General features: G+C 44.0%; 1 protein-coding gene across 1 annotated transcript in view; it reads right to left on the reverse strand.

Annotated features, from left to right (window-relative positions):
* The window catches only part of LOC308335713 (adhesion G protein-coupled receptor L3), a 276097-nt gene that overhangs the window by 16980 nt on the left and 241527 nt on the right, over positions 1-17590 (reverse strand). Inside the window, exons 17-18 of the mRNA XM_080792874.1 lie at positions 8686-8752; positions 5674-5765 (exon numbers count right to left, since the gene is read on the reverse strand). Coding sequence (XP_080649000.1) covers positions 5674-5765; positions 8686-8752 — 159 coding nt within the window. The remainder of the gene's footprint in view (positions 1-5673; positions 5766-8685; positions 8753-17590) is intronic.

Below are 17590 nucleotides of genomic sequence, written 5' to 3' on the forward strand. Positions count from 1 at the left end.
GATTAAGGTTGGTGAGGGGTGCATTAAAATGACCGGATTAAGGTTGGTGAGGGGTGCGTTAAGGGTTGGGAGAGGGTTAAGTTTAGGTTTAGGTGTGCTGCCCCCTGGGAGGTTAGGGTGAGGGTGAGGGTTTGAGATATCGGACCAATGGTACAGTATGTCTAACCAAAAGCATGCACCCGTTTAAAATTTGTCTGCTCATTTCATTTCTTTGTGTCGTCACTTCCAAATCCACTTGTTCATTCTATATCCTGTATGAGTTATCTCTCCTGAATAGATACAAAATAAAAATGAGACCCATGTTACTAAACAAGCACTCTATAGCAAATATTTGTCGGAAAATATAGTGCTATTCAAAACGTATTAACACTTGTCTTATTAATGCGACGCATTGTGAGCTTGTGCATTAGATCGACTGTGCTGGTATTTTCAAATACAGACACACAGACAGAGAGACACACATACCGGTACTCTAGATGGCTACACTCCTGCTAGAGCCACGCTGTTAAAAATAAAATAAATCTTAAGAAAATGTTGAATGCCACTGTGGGTGATGCCACTTGAGCTGCCATTCTCAATGGCATCCCCTGCTGAGTAAAAGGCCCTTGAATGCATGCAGAAGATCAAAGGTTGTGAAGTGTCACAAAAAGGAAGGGATTCTACGTCGGTGTCAAATCGCTGCCAATTTTCTTTGAAATAACCCAATTAGTGGTTAAGAGATGCATTTGAATGGAAAGAGTCATTCAAGTAGGAGATTGTGATTGGTCAATTAATCCTGCGTAAAGTCTTCATGAAGGCAGTTTTGCTGCCTATTTTCGGAGAGGCAAAATGTATAGGCAAAAATCAGCTCAGTTGTGTTAATCATTTAACCAAAGGGTGTGCGTTAAAATGTCCTGAAAGTGTCCAATGAAGGCTTATGATTTCTACATAATTTCTACATTTCTATCCATGAAGCGACAGTACAGTACGGTTATCACACATTTCTCAGCTGGTTTTAGAACGGGGTCTCTACCAATCAAAATGCTCATCTATTTCTCATCAAAAGACCCATCGTGTCCACAGATCTTGTCCTCTACCGCTGAAGTCTTTGTGTTCAATGTGCACCAATTCCCACAACATTGAACTGTGTATCAAACATTAGACTGTCAGCTAGCTGACTGTGTCTGTGATTGAGGGGAAAAGGGGAAAACAACAGACAACACATCAAACACAACATCTACCCTATTCTACAATCTCCCGCTGAGAATAATCTTACCAGTGCCACTCCACAATAATACAGCCATCATAATAACGGTAGCTAGAGGGGAAAATGAAAAATGGAAAGATAACAAACAATACATATAAACATAGCATGAAATAAAAATAAGGCAGGTTAAAATAAAATGAAGACACTACGAAAAAAGAAAAGCTAGAAAGTGAAATAATGAGAGCAGAGAGAAAGAGAGATCATGTATCATTCATAATATTCAAACAAAGTGGCGTGATGCAATTTGAACAGAAAGCGTGACATCAAACACTAATGGGGAACACATAGATGAAGAGAAGAAGAACACCTCATTAAGCTCAGTGGAATGATCTCACGTACTGTATACACTGGGTGACTTTACACTGGTGTTGAACCGCACCACCATCAGCCACCAAGAGCCACCATCAGCCACCATCAGCCACCAAGAGCCACCATCAGCCACCATCAGCCACCATGAGCCACCAAGAGCCACCATCAGCTACCATCAGCCACCATCAGCCACCATCAGCCACCATCAGCTACCATCAGCCACCTTCAGCCACCATCAGCCACCAAGAGCCACCATCAGCCACCAAGAGCCACCATCAGCCACCATCAACTCAATTTCCTCTGATAAATATCTCCCATTTATAACAACATGTAGTTTTGAGTTTATTTAATGTTGGGATCATTTAGAATTAATGGTCAGATCATTACAGCTGCAGACATAAAGAGGCATGCATATAGGATGCGCCATGTTCACAGCTTCGCTGGGTACCCAATGATGCTTATCGCCATGGGTACCATAACCAACGCGTCGTCATAACAAGCCAACACAAGGATGGAGTACTTCCTCTGCTGTGTGTGACACAGAACAGCACAGCGTTCCAATGACAGGAAATAGCCAGATACTATTCTATAGCTATGATTTCAGAAAGGGTTTGATTTTTAAACAAAACTAAATTAATAGTAAAAGCAAAAAGGACAGAGGGCATAGATTTAGATTTAGATATAGCTTATTGTATACCAATTACAAAAAAGACGATCTACAAGCTTACGAGTTGTGAGCTTGTAGATCTGCTATTTACACTATTTTATGCTTTTTTATACTTTTTTTTGGTTACAAATCAGCCCATGCCAGGGTTAATTTAATTAAATTGTTAATGATCAAACATAGTAAATGTCAAACATATCAGAAAAGGAAATGTGTGTATGTACAGTAAATCCATCTGACCAGAAGCAGGGATTGCCAAATCCCAACCCTGACTGCAACACTCACCACAAAGAAAAAGAAAGAAAGAAAGAAAGAAAGAAAGAAAGAAAGAAAGAAAGAAAGAAAGAAAGAAAGAGAAACTTGCAATGTGCGTGCGTGCGTTTGAGTGATGGACCCTGGCCAGAGAATTCAGATGCCAGATGAATGAGCGCCAACAAGAATCACGCAGTGTGGCATCTTCCACAGAGTCTCCAGAACACACAGAGGACTCAGGGTGGAGAGGTCAGGTCTTTAGCATGGAGTGGACTGTGGGAGGCCACTGGGATCAATCATTCAAGCTCCACCAGTCAATATTCTCTGAAGAGCAACTAAAAGCAATGCATCTGCAACAACACACTAGTTTTAGTCAACTAAATATCGTAAAACATTTGAACCAGACGAGAGATACAAATTAAGATACATACAGCAGGTACTCTTGGTGGCAAGCAAATAATCAATTACTTGAAGATGGCTAAACCTAATCCCGCCCACAATGGACGTTTGGTATGCGATAGTGCTTGAAAATAGGACTTGAAGATTTCAGAATCGAAAAATGAACTCAAGCAGACAAATTCTGTTATTTTCAGAGTGCAACACCCAAGTGCAATCAAGCATAAAATGAAAAGAAAAAGAAAATAGTGGCTTTGTCCTTGTCTGATTGAACTCAGTCCAAGTAGGCAGGCTGAACCCGGCCCTTTCCAGATCAGGTCTTTTTTCCATTGCTATACTGGAGGCTGACAGCAGTTTGGGAGTGCCACTGCAGTGCTAACTGATCTGAGGGTCTGCTAGACTAGCCATGTCGAGTGCAGTTATCTCGGTCTCCCCCACCTACCACAGAGCATAGATTACCATTCAGGAAGAGATGTCACTGCTAGTTCACACAGCACACATCCTCTGGAAAGCTAGCTTCAGTGCACCAGCCAGAGTGCCAAATGAACTGATTTCTAGTGTGTGTGTGTGTGTGTGTGTGTGTGTGTGTGTGTGTGTGTGTGTGTGTGTGTGTGCGCTTATCAACGTGTGCGTCGTGAGCTTGTAGATCTGCCGTGTTCAGTGTGCAATGCCGGCACACAACAAGTGTAATTCAGGCTTTAAGGCCTGAGTGAAGTGCAAATTAAAACAGGGCAGACCGGGTCGCACAGGATGGCCAAAAACGCTGTGTCATTGTACAACGTGTCCAGGGCTTAAAAACACAGAACCCCCCCCCTAGAAGCATAGAAAGCGTTGATTAACTTTGGCAGCCCACCAACAGCGTAGCCTACGTTTTCTAGGCTTTATATTCTTTAATCCATTGTTTTGATCGGATCGCATCGATAGTTGTCTCTCGTTAGCATCCCAGTGTAAAGTGTGACAGTGGACGCGACCATTTTGAAGATGCGCTTGCATCCACTTGCACGTGCTGCTTTCAATGGCCTGTATCTCCAAATCGGCGCAATGAATGTTGTTTCTGGTGAAAACAAGGTCTTTCAACGGCCGACAGCAGGCGCTGTGATACTCACGGTGGGGTTTTTTTCTGCACAGAGCGAGAGAACAACAACCGGTCAAGACACCACACGCAGCATTACGTCCTCGTAACATCAGGTTTCCGATATTTGGCTCTTCAAAATAGGAGTTGAAAGGGGAAAAAACCTTGGCAATGTGCGATAAATAGATTAATTAATCCTGGCGTTCAAATGGTTTAATATGAACCACAGTAAAAGCTTTCATTTCAGCTCAGGGGCACGATACTCCGACCGAGGGAGTAGCTGAGTTTTACACAATGTAGTATTGAAGTGAGGTTGCTTCATCTGATTTTCATTGTCATAAAATGTCAAACTTGTCATTTTGAATTTTATACTACTTGCTCGACTACAAAGTTAAACGTCAGTTTTACAGACTAAACGAGAGGTCAACACGTGGACTGCTTGTCCCAGCCAGCCATCTTTTAAGTGGAATTGGAGGGCACACAATAGCTAAACCGCAGCAGCAGCATGAACTTCCATAGAGTTTAATGCACAGAGGATGTGTGCCCAAACGCTACGTTATCGACAATGCAAATTACCTTCCCCCAGGTTTATATTGGTCCTTTATATACACGTACCAACGCTGGCTCTCATAAACACCATAGCTAGTGGGCATCCTATATCCTATATCCAGTTTTATAAGCTAGTTCATAATTTAATATTAGTCTGAAAGGCAGACAGAGTATGCACGTACTGTGCATGTACGCATTCCAGGGACGTGCAGAGAGTGTCAGAGAGGCAGGGGCTGAAATCCCGTAAGAGGGCACTTTTTTACAAAAATAGCGAAAATAGCAGATCTACAAGCTATCGACGTGTCGCACTGCGACGCGTTGAGAGCTTGTAGATCAGCTATTTTCGGGGTGCAACCCAGCACTCTTTAGCTAGTGGAGATGTGGTGTACGACATGGATTTCTAAACAAATTTGTTCAACACAAAATGGTGCGTTCCAAATTCAGGAGACTTCGGAAAAAGCTATTCTTCTGAAGGCTGCCTTCCGGCATGGCATGGAAAGGAGAGGAGGGCATTTGTATTTCTTTCACCATGTAGTAAATGCTGCATTCGTGGTCTGGAGAGGGCAGATGTTTTACAGACGGGTAAAATGGCAGGGGCTGAAGCCCCCATTGATGTCTATGTGTGCACGTCCCTGACGCATGCACACATGCACACAATATGAATATTCATCGGCACTATGCTGACACGGAGATAACGCCGGGTTAATTATGCCAGCCAGATTGTCTCCTCGCCTTTCCCCATTGCAGACAACTCTTCAGATAATAATGATGGACGCCCTTGCAGAATACCTGTCCCGTCTTAACTATTAACCCAGGGCTGACACAACCTGTCCTCAACCTTCCAGGTATCATGCAGAGGTGTTTGCCTGCAGGGCTCAGGTTCCGGGGAGCCCCGAGCAAGATGTTCATGGGCTCGTTGGATTTTTTTTTACTTTTACGAGTTCAAAAACACTTGGAAAGTGGAATAAAATAAAACTATCACACAAATCAGGGCCACGATTATTAAAATAAAGTAAGAAAAAGAAGGGAGTAATTGTCTGCACAAGGTGAGTTTCTACACCGTGATTAACCGAACCAGCCGACCCTCGTCACTGCTGCCTTGAAGCAGTCTTTCCAACTGTAACCTGAAGCTACAAGCCAAACTACTCCGTTTCTAATGGGGACCTGACTGATGAGTGCTCTTACTTGATGTTGTCCAGGCAGCCGGAATCCGGTTTTAAAATAGCCGTGTGATGGAACATCTTGTAGAGAGCGATGCCCAGGAAGATTATGTTGAGCTGAGACAGAGAAACAGACAAAGGGAAGTGGAGAGAGACAGAGAAATGGAGAGATAGAGAGACAGAAAGGGGAGAGAGGTTCAGACACTTTTGAACAGCCCTTGTTTAATTAAATTCTTGTAGCACAGATAAACCCAAAAACGCAGCCATCGGGGTTGTATGCCTCCACCAACGAGTTGCGGTTTTCATCCATGACAGTCTGTCCAGATATTATGTAGGGAAAGAACATTTAACAAAAGGTGTTTTATTTAACATAAGTTATCACTCTATGGATATATGAAACCGTACTTTTCTTTGCGAAAGATGTATTTAATATACAGTATATTTTCAGTAATGTTTTCGGCGCCAAAAAAAACCCCCAAACAACAAGAATGTGGATTTGAACAAAGAAAATATTGCGTTCTTGAGGTTGGGACAGATGGATGGATTTGCATACTGTACATAAAGTATGCAGAATATCCTAAGAAGATTCTATGCATCAGATTAAACACTGAGGCAAGAAAGCAGCACAAGACAACTTTTCTATTGCACCATATTAACACATTTCTCATCATGTTCTCAGTCAACCACAGGAAATAACTGGCGCAACTTCAACAACACGTACGTAGACCATTTTTCCATTCATTTTGTATCAGTTTCATCATTAGATTTTGCGTATGTTTACATTATCTCTTCAAAGTCCTTTGGAGTCAGCGTTGGCTAAACCTCACTGCACAATTAAGAGCCCTCTTCCAGATACAATTTAATTTGAAAATGCAGCTACTTTTTCCAGGTGTGTAATCCTGCTCAATGGCTTGTTCAGCTTGTAAAACAGTGAGGCAGTGATCTTAGTGAAAATAAAATAATACAATAAAATAATAACCATCAGCACAGTGGCTTTCACACGGCTGCGTTAACCTACAGTACACAATGTGTTTTGCAATCTTACAGCGTTTTGAGTGGGTCTTTTTTCCTCATCTTGTCAACATGTGAAACGGTGAAAAGACCTTATTGATTCTGTGAGGGAAATCAGTTTAAGCAATTCACCCAGCTGCTGGGTTCTTAGATGGTCATGTTGTGCAATGAACTGCAATGATACTGAATTATGTATACAGATGCATTAGATGACTTGTACTGTATATTATACCAGAGAGAGGCAGGCAGAAAACCAGTATTTGAAAAAGGAAAGAAAGAAAGAAAGAAAGAAAGAAAGAAAGAAAGAAAGAAAGAAAGAACGAAAGAAAATTACCCTCTGCAAAAAAAAAGTAAAGAATTCTATATCATTCATGACTTATTAAACAATTTGTGTCTTCACATTGTGGTAATTCTCAAGGGTTTAAACCTTGAAATGGTTTAAACCGACTACAAACTACTACGCAACATTTCTTTGGCAGCCATATATTTTGGCCAACATCTGTTCAATACATTGCATTGTGTAAAACCAGTGCTCTCATGTTTCACTGGTGGGATCATAGGATATACAGTATATTCTATTTTCCTCCCGTATTTCTCCCTCCAAAAATCGGTTGCCTCACAAAATAAGAATTGTCCAATTTGACTGCAACATCACTTACCCTCCATCCAACTCTACAGCAGGAGAATCGGATCCCTATGCCAACCGTTATTTGTTGTTATACCCATATAGATATTCTTGTGGGAGAATTTTAGAGAAAAATAACGGAATGGAGGGATGAGTGTATTGTGAGTGATTAGCCCAAACTGGAGCATGAAAGAGCATTATGCATGTTTGCATTCAGATACAACATCTAAGCCGGGGTAGAAACTGTACATGAGCGTGCATGCGTGCGTGCATGCGTGCGTGCGTGCCAGCCTCTTTGCAGTCTACAGTACTCGTTTATGGGGGTCGGGAGAAAGATTCTCCCGTCTCTATTCACTTGATTAATCTGTCAGATTTTAGTTGCTTACGTTATGATACATTTATTAATGCTTTTTTTTATCCATTTTATTTTTCATGCTCTATGACTCGCAACCGTGGCAAATTATATGTAGTATATATATAAAGTATGGCATCACCACAACGGCAATGGATGAACACTAGATCTAATTTATATAAACATTTTATCCACAGAGGTTATCTTACACGACTGCATTAATTCGCCGGAGGAAACGTGCTGCGAGATGGCTCCCTAAGTGATTATAGCCTAGAAAATCCCAGAACTATTTGTCAGCTGAGCATTTTGTTCAGGCAAGGACAGGCCTAGTTATATCTGCTGCTTAAGTGTGTGCATGTGCGCGCGTGCATGCGTGCACATGCATGTGTGTTTTTGTACACACTAGTATACACTATATGCAGAAGTTACAAAATGTTTCTGTCGCATGGAAACCTTCGTCCAAAACTAAAATGTATTTTATTTTAATAGTGAAAAAAGAACAGATCTACAAGCTCACAACGCGTCACATTGCCACACGTTCTGAGTGTATATATCGGCTATTTCAGCTACTTTTGTGCGACACTGTAGTGTGACAAAGTAGGGCATTAATAGACGAGAAATAAACATGAAAAGTTGAAACATGGAGAGGGGAGGTTTATTATGCCCGACAGCGACGAAAAAAATCAGTGATAGAGTGGGAGTCTGAATGGGAGCAAAATCAATCATATTGCATGGATTACTTCAAGACCATCCGCCCTACCATCAACACCACCACCACCCAAACCATCTAAGTCAGTGAGTGCCATGGTCGATGAAGTACTGTACATTTCTCCTCACGTCTCTGTACCCCACATGGAATACAGTATATTCTCAATGGGGCGAGGGAGGGGGAGGGGGAGAGAGAGAGAAAGAGAGAGAGAGAGAGAGGGAGAGGGAGCTAAAAGAAAAAGGAAAAAAAATAAGAGAGAGAGAGAGAGATCTCCATGGACCATTTAAGCGGCGACCCGCAGGCTAAGTAGGGTTAATGAGCAGAAGGGGGACATGCTTACCATAATTATCAAGGTTGCCGGTCCTATGAAACTCCAAATGAAGTAGGTGTCCAGACGAAGCCAGCAACTGCAATTAGAAAGAGACGGGGGAGAGATGGAGAGAGAGAGAGAGAGAGAGAGAGAGAGAGAGAGAGAGAGAGAGAGAGAGAGAGAGAGAGAGAGAGAGAGAGAGAGATTATCAAGGGGAAGTCATAGGATGGCAGGTGACAGATGGAGGGAGAGAGAGAGAGAGAGAGAGAGAGAGAGAGAGAGAGAGAGAGAGAGAGAGAGAGAGAGAGAGAGAGAGAGAGAGAGAGAGAGAGAGAGAGAGAGAGAAGAGAGAGAGAGAGAGATTATCAAGGGGAAGTCATAGGATGGCAGGTGACAGATGGAGGGAGAGAGAGAGAGAGAGAGAGGAGAGAGAGAGAGAGAGAGAGAGAGAGAGAGAGAGGGAGAGAGAGAGAGAGGAGAGAGAGAGAGAGAGAGGAGAGAGGGAGAAAGGGACAGAGAGGGTTGAGGTTAGATTTGTATTGTCCTGCTTGGAGGATAAACATACATCAACTGTGAGGTTGGAGTGACACGTTGGAATGAGTACTTTCAAATCACACCACCCCCATGAGGGGCAGGAAGAGTTACGGCTATCCGTGAGAATGTTGAGGGTGAGGTAGAGGGGATTTTCAGCTTTACTGGGAGGGTTGAGAGGTTTGCAACATGCAGACTGCACTACATGAAAAATCGCTACGGCTGTGCGAGTGCTTCTCTATAGTCCAGTGGTTCTCAAACTTTTTCATGTCAAGGACCCCCAAATTTACACCAAGTAGCCTGCGGACCCCCATTTGAAAAGATATGCTATGCAGGGACCCCCATAAGATAATTATTTTATTCTCAACCTGTTTAATTTCAAGGACCCCCAGTTTGACATGCATTAGTCGCCCCATGTAATGCATTTCTATCTCTGGGACCCCCGATTTATATTGTGAAATCAATGTTAATTTAACGGGTCCATTTGGTTCCATTTGTACACTCTCAGAGTTACAAACTATCATTACCCCCTGGAACTCCCTCAAGGACCCCTGGGGGTCAGCGGACCCCACTTTGGGAACCACTGCTCTAGTCTGCTTAACAAGGGTTGAGGTCAATTATATTCCCAACTCGTCCAAATTACCGTCATTGGTAATCATTTATGGACAAATCGTTCAATTATTTTCTCAGCCGTAATCGTGAGTGCATCGCCACAGTGGAAACCGGACACCCGACACTGACATGGGCATTAATTACTCAACAGAGTGGCTCGTACAGCTCGCCGACTCCACGCTAACCGCCGACCGTACCAAACGTCAAAACAATTATGTCAATAATTGAAATGACATGCCGGCTCACTTGACCTCCCACTTCACCCCCCCTTGATCTGTCCAATGGAATGGTTCTGATAGCAGAGGAACTGTACAGTTCGGGGGGGGGGGGGGGGGGGGGGGGAGCACTTGATTCATGCCCTGCATGCGGCTGAATTATTCATCTTTTAATCTCCGCCGCAGCGTCACATACAGTACAGTACAGTAGATAGACACTCTCCAGGAAGAGTTACAGATCATACAGTACAGCCACATTGTCATCATCCATCCAGGCCAGTGGTTCTCAACCAGTGGTCCCCTCTAGCTGAATGATGGAGGAGTTGCTAACAAATTGGACCCTTACTTACAGATCTTTAACTCCAAAAATGGATCTGCATTAGGTAATGTACTTTAAGAAGTCTATAAAGTTGAGACGAATAACCATCTAAGTCCATACTAATTATCCATTTTGGGGCGGGAACTCCTTTTGGTGTTCTAAGCATTATGTTATACTTTAGCTATTGAAAAATAGCAGATCTACAAGGCTACAAGCTCATAGCATGGCACTGAGTGCCGCGCTACGAGCTTGTAGGCCTGCTATTTTTATTTTATCGTGAAAATGTGGCGCAATCTCTGAATATATAATTCTTTCAGAGTGAACCTTTTTAACTCAAATCTTTGCTTCTGGCAGATAGGCCTTTTGTGTGTGAGGTCAGAATAAATTATGGATTTAGATGGTTATTCGACTCAACTGTTCAATTAGAGAATAGAATAGCAATCTGAATTGTTACAGGGGCTCACCTCAATTGTGGCAAAACTGAATGCTTCGCAAATAACAACCAGAAATGTATAATTGCGACCGAAGGTCTCAGATAACTAAGGAATCGTGCATTTCCCGTCAGTGTGTTGGTCGAGCACCATATATGGTGCCCAGGTCTCGTGACATCATGTGACATCATCAGGGATGCATGGAGATGTGGAGACCCTGATGTCATAGTAAATGCGACGTGCTGTCGCAGTAGATCCCTGATGTCATCAACATTGGCCAGCAACTCTACATCTGACTACAGAGTTCATTTCATGTTGATCTGACCCAACATGCCAAAGCACCATCGCTCGCCCAGCAGTCTGCCGTCAACGAGGCGGATGCGTGCACTGGTACTGTACTGTATTTCTTTATGTTCATCTTTTTAAAAATACTGTATTTATAAAGGATAAGAATACTTTATTTTTGCAGCAGGATGCAATACCAAGGGTGAGCGAGAAGATAGCAGCCAGGAAAAGCTGGTCACTGCTACAGACACTGAGCTCCCAGACAGCAAGCTTGTACTATAGGAGCCAATACACGGTCGGCCACCGAACACGGGGCATCCCTCACCTACAGTACCTGACAACACGGGGGCATCCCACACCTACAGTACCTGACAACATTTGACATCTACAAATGCACCAAGTCTCTGTACGTGCGTACAGTACGTCTGTAATCCTTGGGATGTTCTGACATTCTTCCATCAGACTCCACATTTGGGCATAAAAGGGACACAGACATAACTGGGTGGGGCACGCATTTCCAACTTGCATCGTTCCAAGTAGGCCAGTACCGCTCTAGTACAGTAATAATTCCCCAATGCGTGCTGTGTGTCGACAACACACCAGCAGCACACCAGAAGTGTTCATTATAAATAATGGCAAAGTTCTACTTTAAGTAAAAATCACACCCGTGTGAACTGAGTGGTGCAAACCCACCCCCCCCCCCCCCTCTCTCTCAATAGCAGTAGTCATACTGGTGCTCATTAACGTCACATAGGCGGACACATAGGCGGACACATAGGTGAACAACACATAGGTGAACGAACATGGACACTGGACAGTACATTTTCACATATGTTTGGCCGCTCAACATTCAGAAACATTTGAAAAATGAAAATGTTTTTCTTGCTGTAATATTTTCCCTCCAACAGACATGGTCACACCGATAGCAGGCATAGCCAGATTGGCCTGGTCCACGTTTGTACGTTATTATGTCCACCTGTTGACATTTCTTTGAAGCGAGAGATGAGACAAGTCATGAGAGACGACAACAAACGTCGACTGCTCCTTTGGTGTTGCCGGGACCTGACACATCTCCCCTTCACTGGTATCAAAGAGATAACAGGAGGCAACACACACTTGCAGAACAGAGGTAAATACAAATATACTACAGTATACTCACACGTGCACAGAAATGGCACTCGCGTGGATAGTCAAATGGCTCTTTGAGTCATTGTTATACCGTAAAAAAAGGACTCACTGGCTTTACAAGACAGGTTCTGTATATGTTGACTATACTAGACTATGTCACTATACTAGCACATAATAAGACTAATTCTATACCGTACCTAGGGGTGGGTCCTGAACCTCGGGACCAACCACGTACCGAACCGAACGTGCTTGGGTACCGGGTACCCATTACAATAATTCAATTTCGGTTCTCTCCATCGGTTCCCACAGACACGCTGTCTCACGCTATTTATTTTCTTCCCTTTTAATAGACGCACAGGGAACAGAGCTGATCTACAAGCTGAGGCGGAGCTCTCTCTGCATGGAACTAGGCTCCTCTAGTCTACAGGCGGACAACGTTACACACAAACTTTAGCGCTTGGCATAATTATTAAAGTTTCTTAAACGTACTTTTCAAGTGACATTTACGGGAGGAAACTTTTAAGAGAGAGGACAGGAGTCCTGCGCCTTGCCTGAGTTGCCTCACTGCACACGGCACAGCATTGAATCAACATGAGACGAGAGAGGAGAGAGAAAGCGTTACACGCCCCTGTGTGTGTGTGTGTGTGTGTGTGTGTGTGTGTGTGTGTGTGTGTGTGTGTGTGTGTCACCAGCGTCAGTTTAGACAGCTTGCCCAGTCTAACTTCGAAAAAACAAGAAAAACAACAAATGATAGCCTACTTTGGCAGCCCTTGTTGTGCATGCAAATTTCTGTTAGTAGCAAACCACAGCATGCAAGCCGCCTTTGTTTTCAATGGTCCCTCCATTAGCACGTCGGCAAAGCCATTCTCACCTATCGGCCGGAGATGCACTATGCCCCCCCCCCTCCATTAGCGATGCTAATTTGCCCAGTCAATCATTTCATCCACGTGTGTGTGCATGTGACGTGTGTGACTGCGTGCGTGCGTGCATGCGTGTGTGCTGCTCTAAGATCTCAGACATGCTTTTATTTGTTATTGTCAGTAGTTATAGTAGTAAGAGAAGTAGCCTACAATATTGCCGTACCTCATGTTTTTTTTACATTACAGTCATATGTACTGTACATATACGTACGTATATCTCAGATTTATCTTTTGACCTGTTTCTTTAGGCTCTCCCTACACTATGCACAAAGACAGCTTCTTTATGAGGGAGATAGCAGTTCTTATATGACGGTGCTGTAACTTCGTACATACAGTAATGTGAACAACCGAAAGAAGAAGAAAATGTGAAGTGCATGGGCCAAGCAGGTTAAGACCATTATTGCTTCTTGTCGAGTGTAGTGCACTGTGCCTTCAAACAGCAATCTTCTGCCGGGAATGGAAGAAGGCGGTCAAGGCGCATCGGAGCTTGTTCACGTAGACACTATGACAATGATTAACACTACCTTCTTACGAGCATGTGTGTATTCCTGTCAGCTTAATGAAACTGAAATACCACCGTGCCTATCGACGAGCAATAGATCCCTGTTCATATAAGACACTTTGTCTCTCTGAGTTTGCTAAAACTAGCCTATATTACATTTACTGAACGTTTTTATTCACAGTTATGCCCAAAGAGAGCGTTTGCATGGAAAAGCCATGCACGCACACGCGCACACACACATACACACGCACACACAGTTGAACCTGTCTTCTTCTCTTTGGCCAATGAGCCGATCCACTAGGAGTAATGGACAAGCAAAGTGTCATGCTCTATCTATGGCATAGTTAGGGTAAGCCTCGATCTATCTCTTCCCCAGTTCTTTACATTTGGTATTGGAATTTGAGCATCGCATTGCATTTAGTTTTCCCATTTCAGAGGAAATCAGAAAATCACAACTATAAAATGATATATTACTAGGTTTTATAACCTTGCGTCACCAGGCTTTCCACCTCGGAGGAAAGCCTGGTCTGTGTTACAAAAGTGCTGTGTGAACCGGTCTGGAGCGGATGATATGGTTACGTCATGTTATAGTATTGTTTTGTAGTCGTCAGGCAGGAAAAATCATCCAGAACATCCTTTTCCCTCAAACCGGAAGAATAACAATAAAAGCTCTCGTAGCCTGCAGCTTTTATTGAGAAAAATCGGTGTGAGGGAAAAGGAAGTTCCGGATGATTGATGACTACAAAACAATACTACAACATGACGTAGCGATATCATCCGCTGCTGACCGGATCATAAACCCGAAAAGGAATGCTGCCCAGGCTACTTGTTTTAGAACAACACCGTATAGAAAATGTCTCACTTTACAACTTGCAATGGGAGACTTTCACATTGGAAGCAGGTTGAAAGTGCAGTATATCTGCCAAGGCTGCAGTGAAGTCACATTTGATCACAACATTTCTTCTCTGCCCCCCGAGGCTACAGCGCAGCACCCTTCCTTAAGCATTCAGGTCCATGGGTTTATCTTTAACCACATCATGTCCATGTAGCTTCACTCCTGATATTATAACTGATTATAATGAATAAAACGACGACATCAGGGCCTATAACTCAGACTGAAACAAGCCATAATGTGTCTCTTCCAACGTGAGCCTGCAGATGCAAACAAGGCTCATGACTGAATTGACCTCATACCAGTGTTGATTTTGTCGACATTTCGTCCACGTGACTAAAACTAAATGAAAACTATTCAAGAGACTATGACTGAAACTAAAATAGAAATGTGTTGCCAAAAACAACAATGCCTTATATTACACACGGCCGGCATCCATTTTGCTTTTCCAGTATACCGTCATCCTTGGGGGTTTCCCACCCCTCTGATTCAATTTGATGTGGGAAAGGTGTGCAAACGAAAGCAACCCCACCCCCCCTCCTCACACGGTGTCACACCACGTACCTCTCCCCCTCCTCACACGGTGTCACACCACGTACCTCTCCCCATCCCTCACCGCCTTGCTTGTGTATAATTGTTCCACCGGTGGTAGGGCTTTAATTATTCACATGATGCTGTGGTTCAGGCGGTGGCAGCTATCGCCTCATCCATCAACCAAAGACCATGGCTCCAAACACGCTCTCTAATGGCTGCGCTTTCGCGTGTGCCCGTGTGCATATACGACGTCTGTGTCATTGCGCACGTGTCTGTGTGTGCCAGTGCACGCCCCCGTGTGATAAACATAAATAAACTGCTGATGCTGGTCTTCATTATTTATTTTCAGATTGGGGATACAGATGAACCCAAGAGGAGAGCGGGAGCTACGGTCCGTACGGCATGACACTGATTCACCCAGACTGGATTATATTTCAGAGGGAAAGAGCTGGACAAATTGTAAATGATTTCTCAACTCACCTCTGAAGGAAATATAAGAATGCATACAGATTACCGTTTCCCTATAGCTCCGTCTGTCTCCCTAGATTGTTCCAATCTGTCTCTTTTGTCCTTCCCTGTTTTTCTTTGTCCTTCCCTTCATGGCTAATCTCTCTCTCTCTATCCATCTCTCTCTCTGCCCCTCTCGCTCTCGTGTGTTTGTCACCTTCCATCTCCTCGGCTCAACAGATCCCTCATACACATCCTTCCATCTCCTCGGCTCAACAGATCCCTCATACACATCCTTCCGTCTCCTCGGCTAACAGATCCCTCACACACATCCTTCCGTCTCCTCGGCTAACAGATCCCTCACACACATCCGTTTCCACACTCTGCCCATCATCTCTGTGGTCTCCTCTCAGGGCCAATCATCTGGGTACTCCCTCCCTGTAAATGCTGAAGGCCTTAACCGCAATATCCCGACATTCATCCAGCAAACAGCATCTCTTGGAGTTAGCATTTTTCACTGTCAAAACAATGTCAATTCAGCACAAGTGTGCTGCTTGAGTAACTGTTCGGCATCATTCAAAGTTGATGATGGAGTTATCGCTGCAGGAGAGGCTTATGGAGCCAAACCATAGATACACACAGACAAGGCGGGCGGGCAGTGGAAAAAGTGGAAAAAGGTTGGAAATCATAAAACAACATGGCATTACTAAAACATCTCTATACTATTTGTCTGTTGTTCTGGTGCTAGGTCAAGGGAAAAGGGACTCTAATGACCCACCACATCGACCAAAAGAGTTGGTCTCACAAAGTGTTCAGAGTCATCTGGTTTGCAAAAATCAAAATGAATTATTCATCAATAAACTCAGAAATTCAAATTAATTCTGAAATTCAAATTGACTTGTGGAAACCACACAGTGCCACTTTAAAGAGCTCATGGAGTGGAACGCAGAGGTCAGATCATGACAAGTGGGCTGGATAAGAGTACTGTATACAGATTTAATGTTCCCAGGTTGCAGTGTGTGTGTGTGTGTGTGTGTGTGTGTGTGTGTGTGTGTGTGTGTGTGTGTGTGTGTGTACACTGCATTAGCGGAGTTGGTGAAACCTCACACGACTTTTGGAAAGTCCGCAGCAAAGTGGTAGTCCAGACATTTCACTATGATTCAGTCAGCAAGATATATATACATATCATACAGTACCTGTCACATCAACAATGCACACCCAAACACACTGCAAAGTTCACTCAAAATGTCACATCCAGATAGCCAGTTAAAAATGTTGTAACCCTTCAGCAAGACTTTCTAGTAGGAATCGCTTTTTTTCCTCCTTCCCACAATATTTTCTGGCGTGTTTGCAGAAGTGGCGAGTGGTCCATCACTAAACTCATTTCATGGGATCTATTGAGGTAACTTAAGGTAGCTCAAGGACAGCTCTTCCTCCTGGGGCAACAGATAAGCAGTTACAGCATTACAGTGTTCTGGTCCCCCACTATACAGACATTGGTCCGTTCCCTGCTAAAGACAGTGTTCTGTCCACCCCCCTGCTATACAGACATTGGTCCGTTCCCTGCTAAAGACAGTGTTCTGCCCCCCCCCCCCCCCCCCCCCCACGCTACACAGACATTGGTCCATTCCCTGCTAAAGACAGTGTTCTGGTCCCCCCCGCTATACAGACATTGGTCCGTTCCCTGCTAAAGACAGTGTTCTGGTCCCCCCCCACTATACAGACATTGGTCCGTTCCCTGCTAAAGACAGTGTTCTGGTCCCCCCCCACTATACAGACATTGGTCCGTTCCCTGCTAAAGACAGTGTTCTGGTCCCCCCCCACGCTATACAGACATTGGTCCGTTCCCTGCTAAAGACAGTGTTCTGGTCCCCCCCCACACTATACAGACATTGGTCCGTTCCCTGCTAAAGACAGTGTTCTGGTCCCCCCCGCTATACAGACATTGGTCCGTTCCCTGCTAAAGACAGTGTTCTGGTCCCCCCCCACTATACAGACATTGGTCCGTTCCCTGCTAAAGACAGTGTTCTGGTCCCCCCCCACTATACAGACATTGGTCCGTTCCCTGCTAAAGACAGTGTGTTTAGGGTAAGCCTCGATCTGTAGTGTGACAGACGGA

This window comes from Protomyctophum bolini, assembly GCF_963924005.1.
Source record: "Protomyctophum bolini genome assembly, chromosome: 20".
Taxonomy (NCBI): Eukaryota; Metazoa; Chordata; class Actinopteri; order Myctophiformes; family Myctophidae; genus Protomyctophum; species Protomyctophum bolini.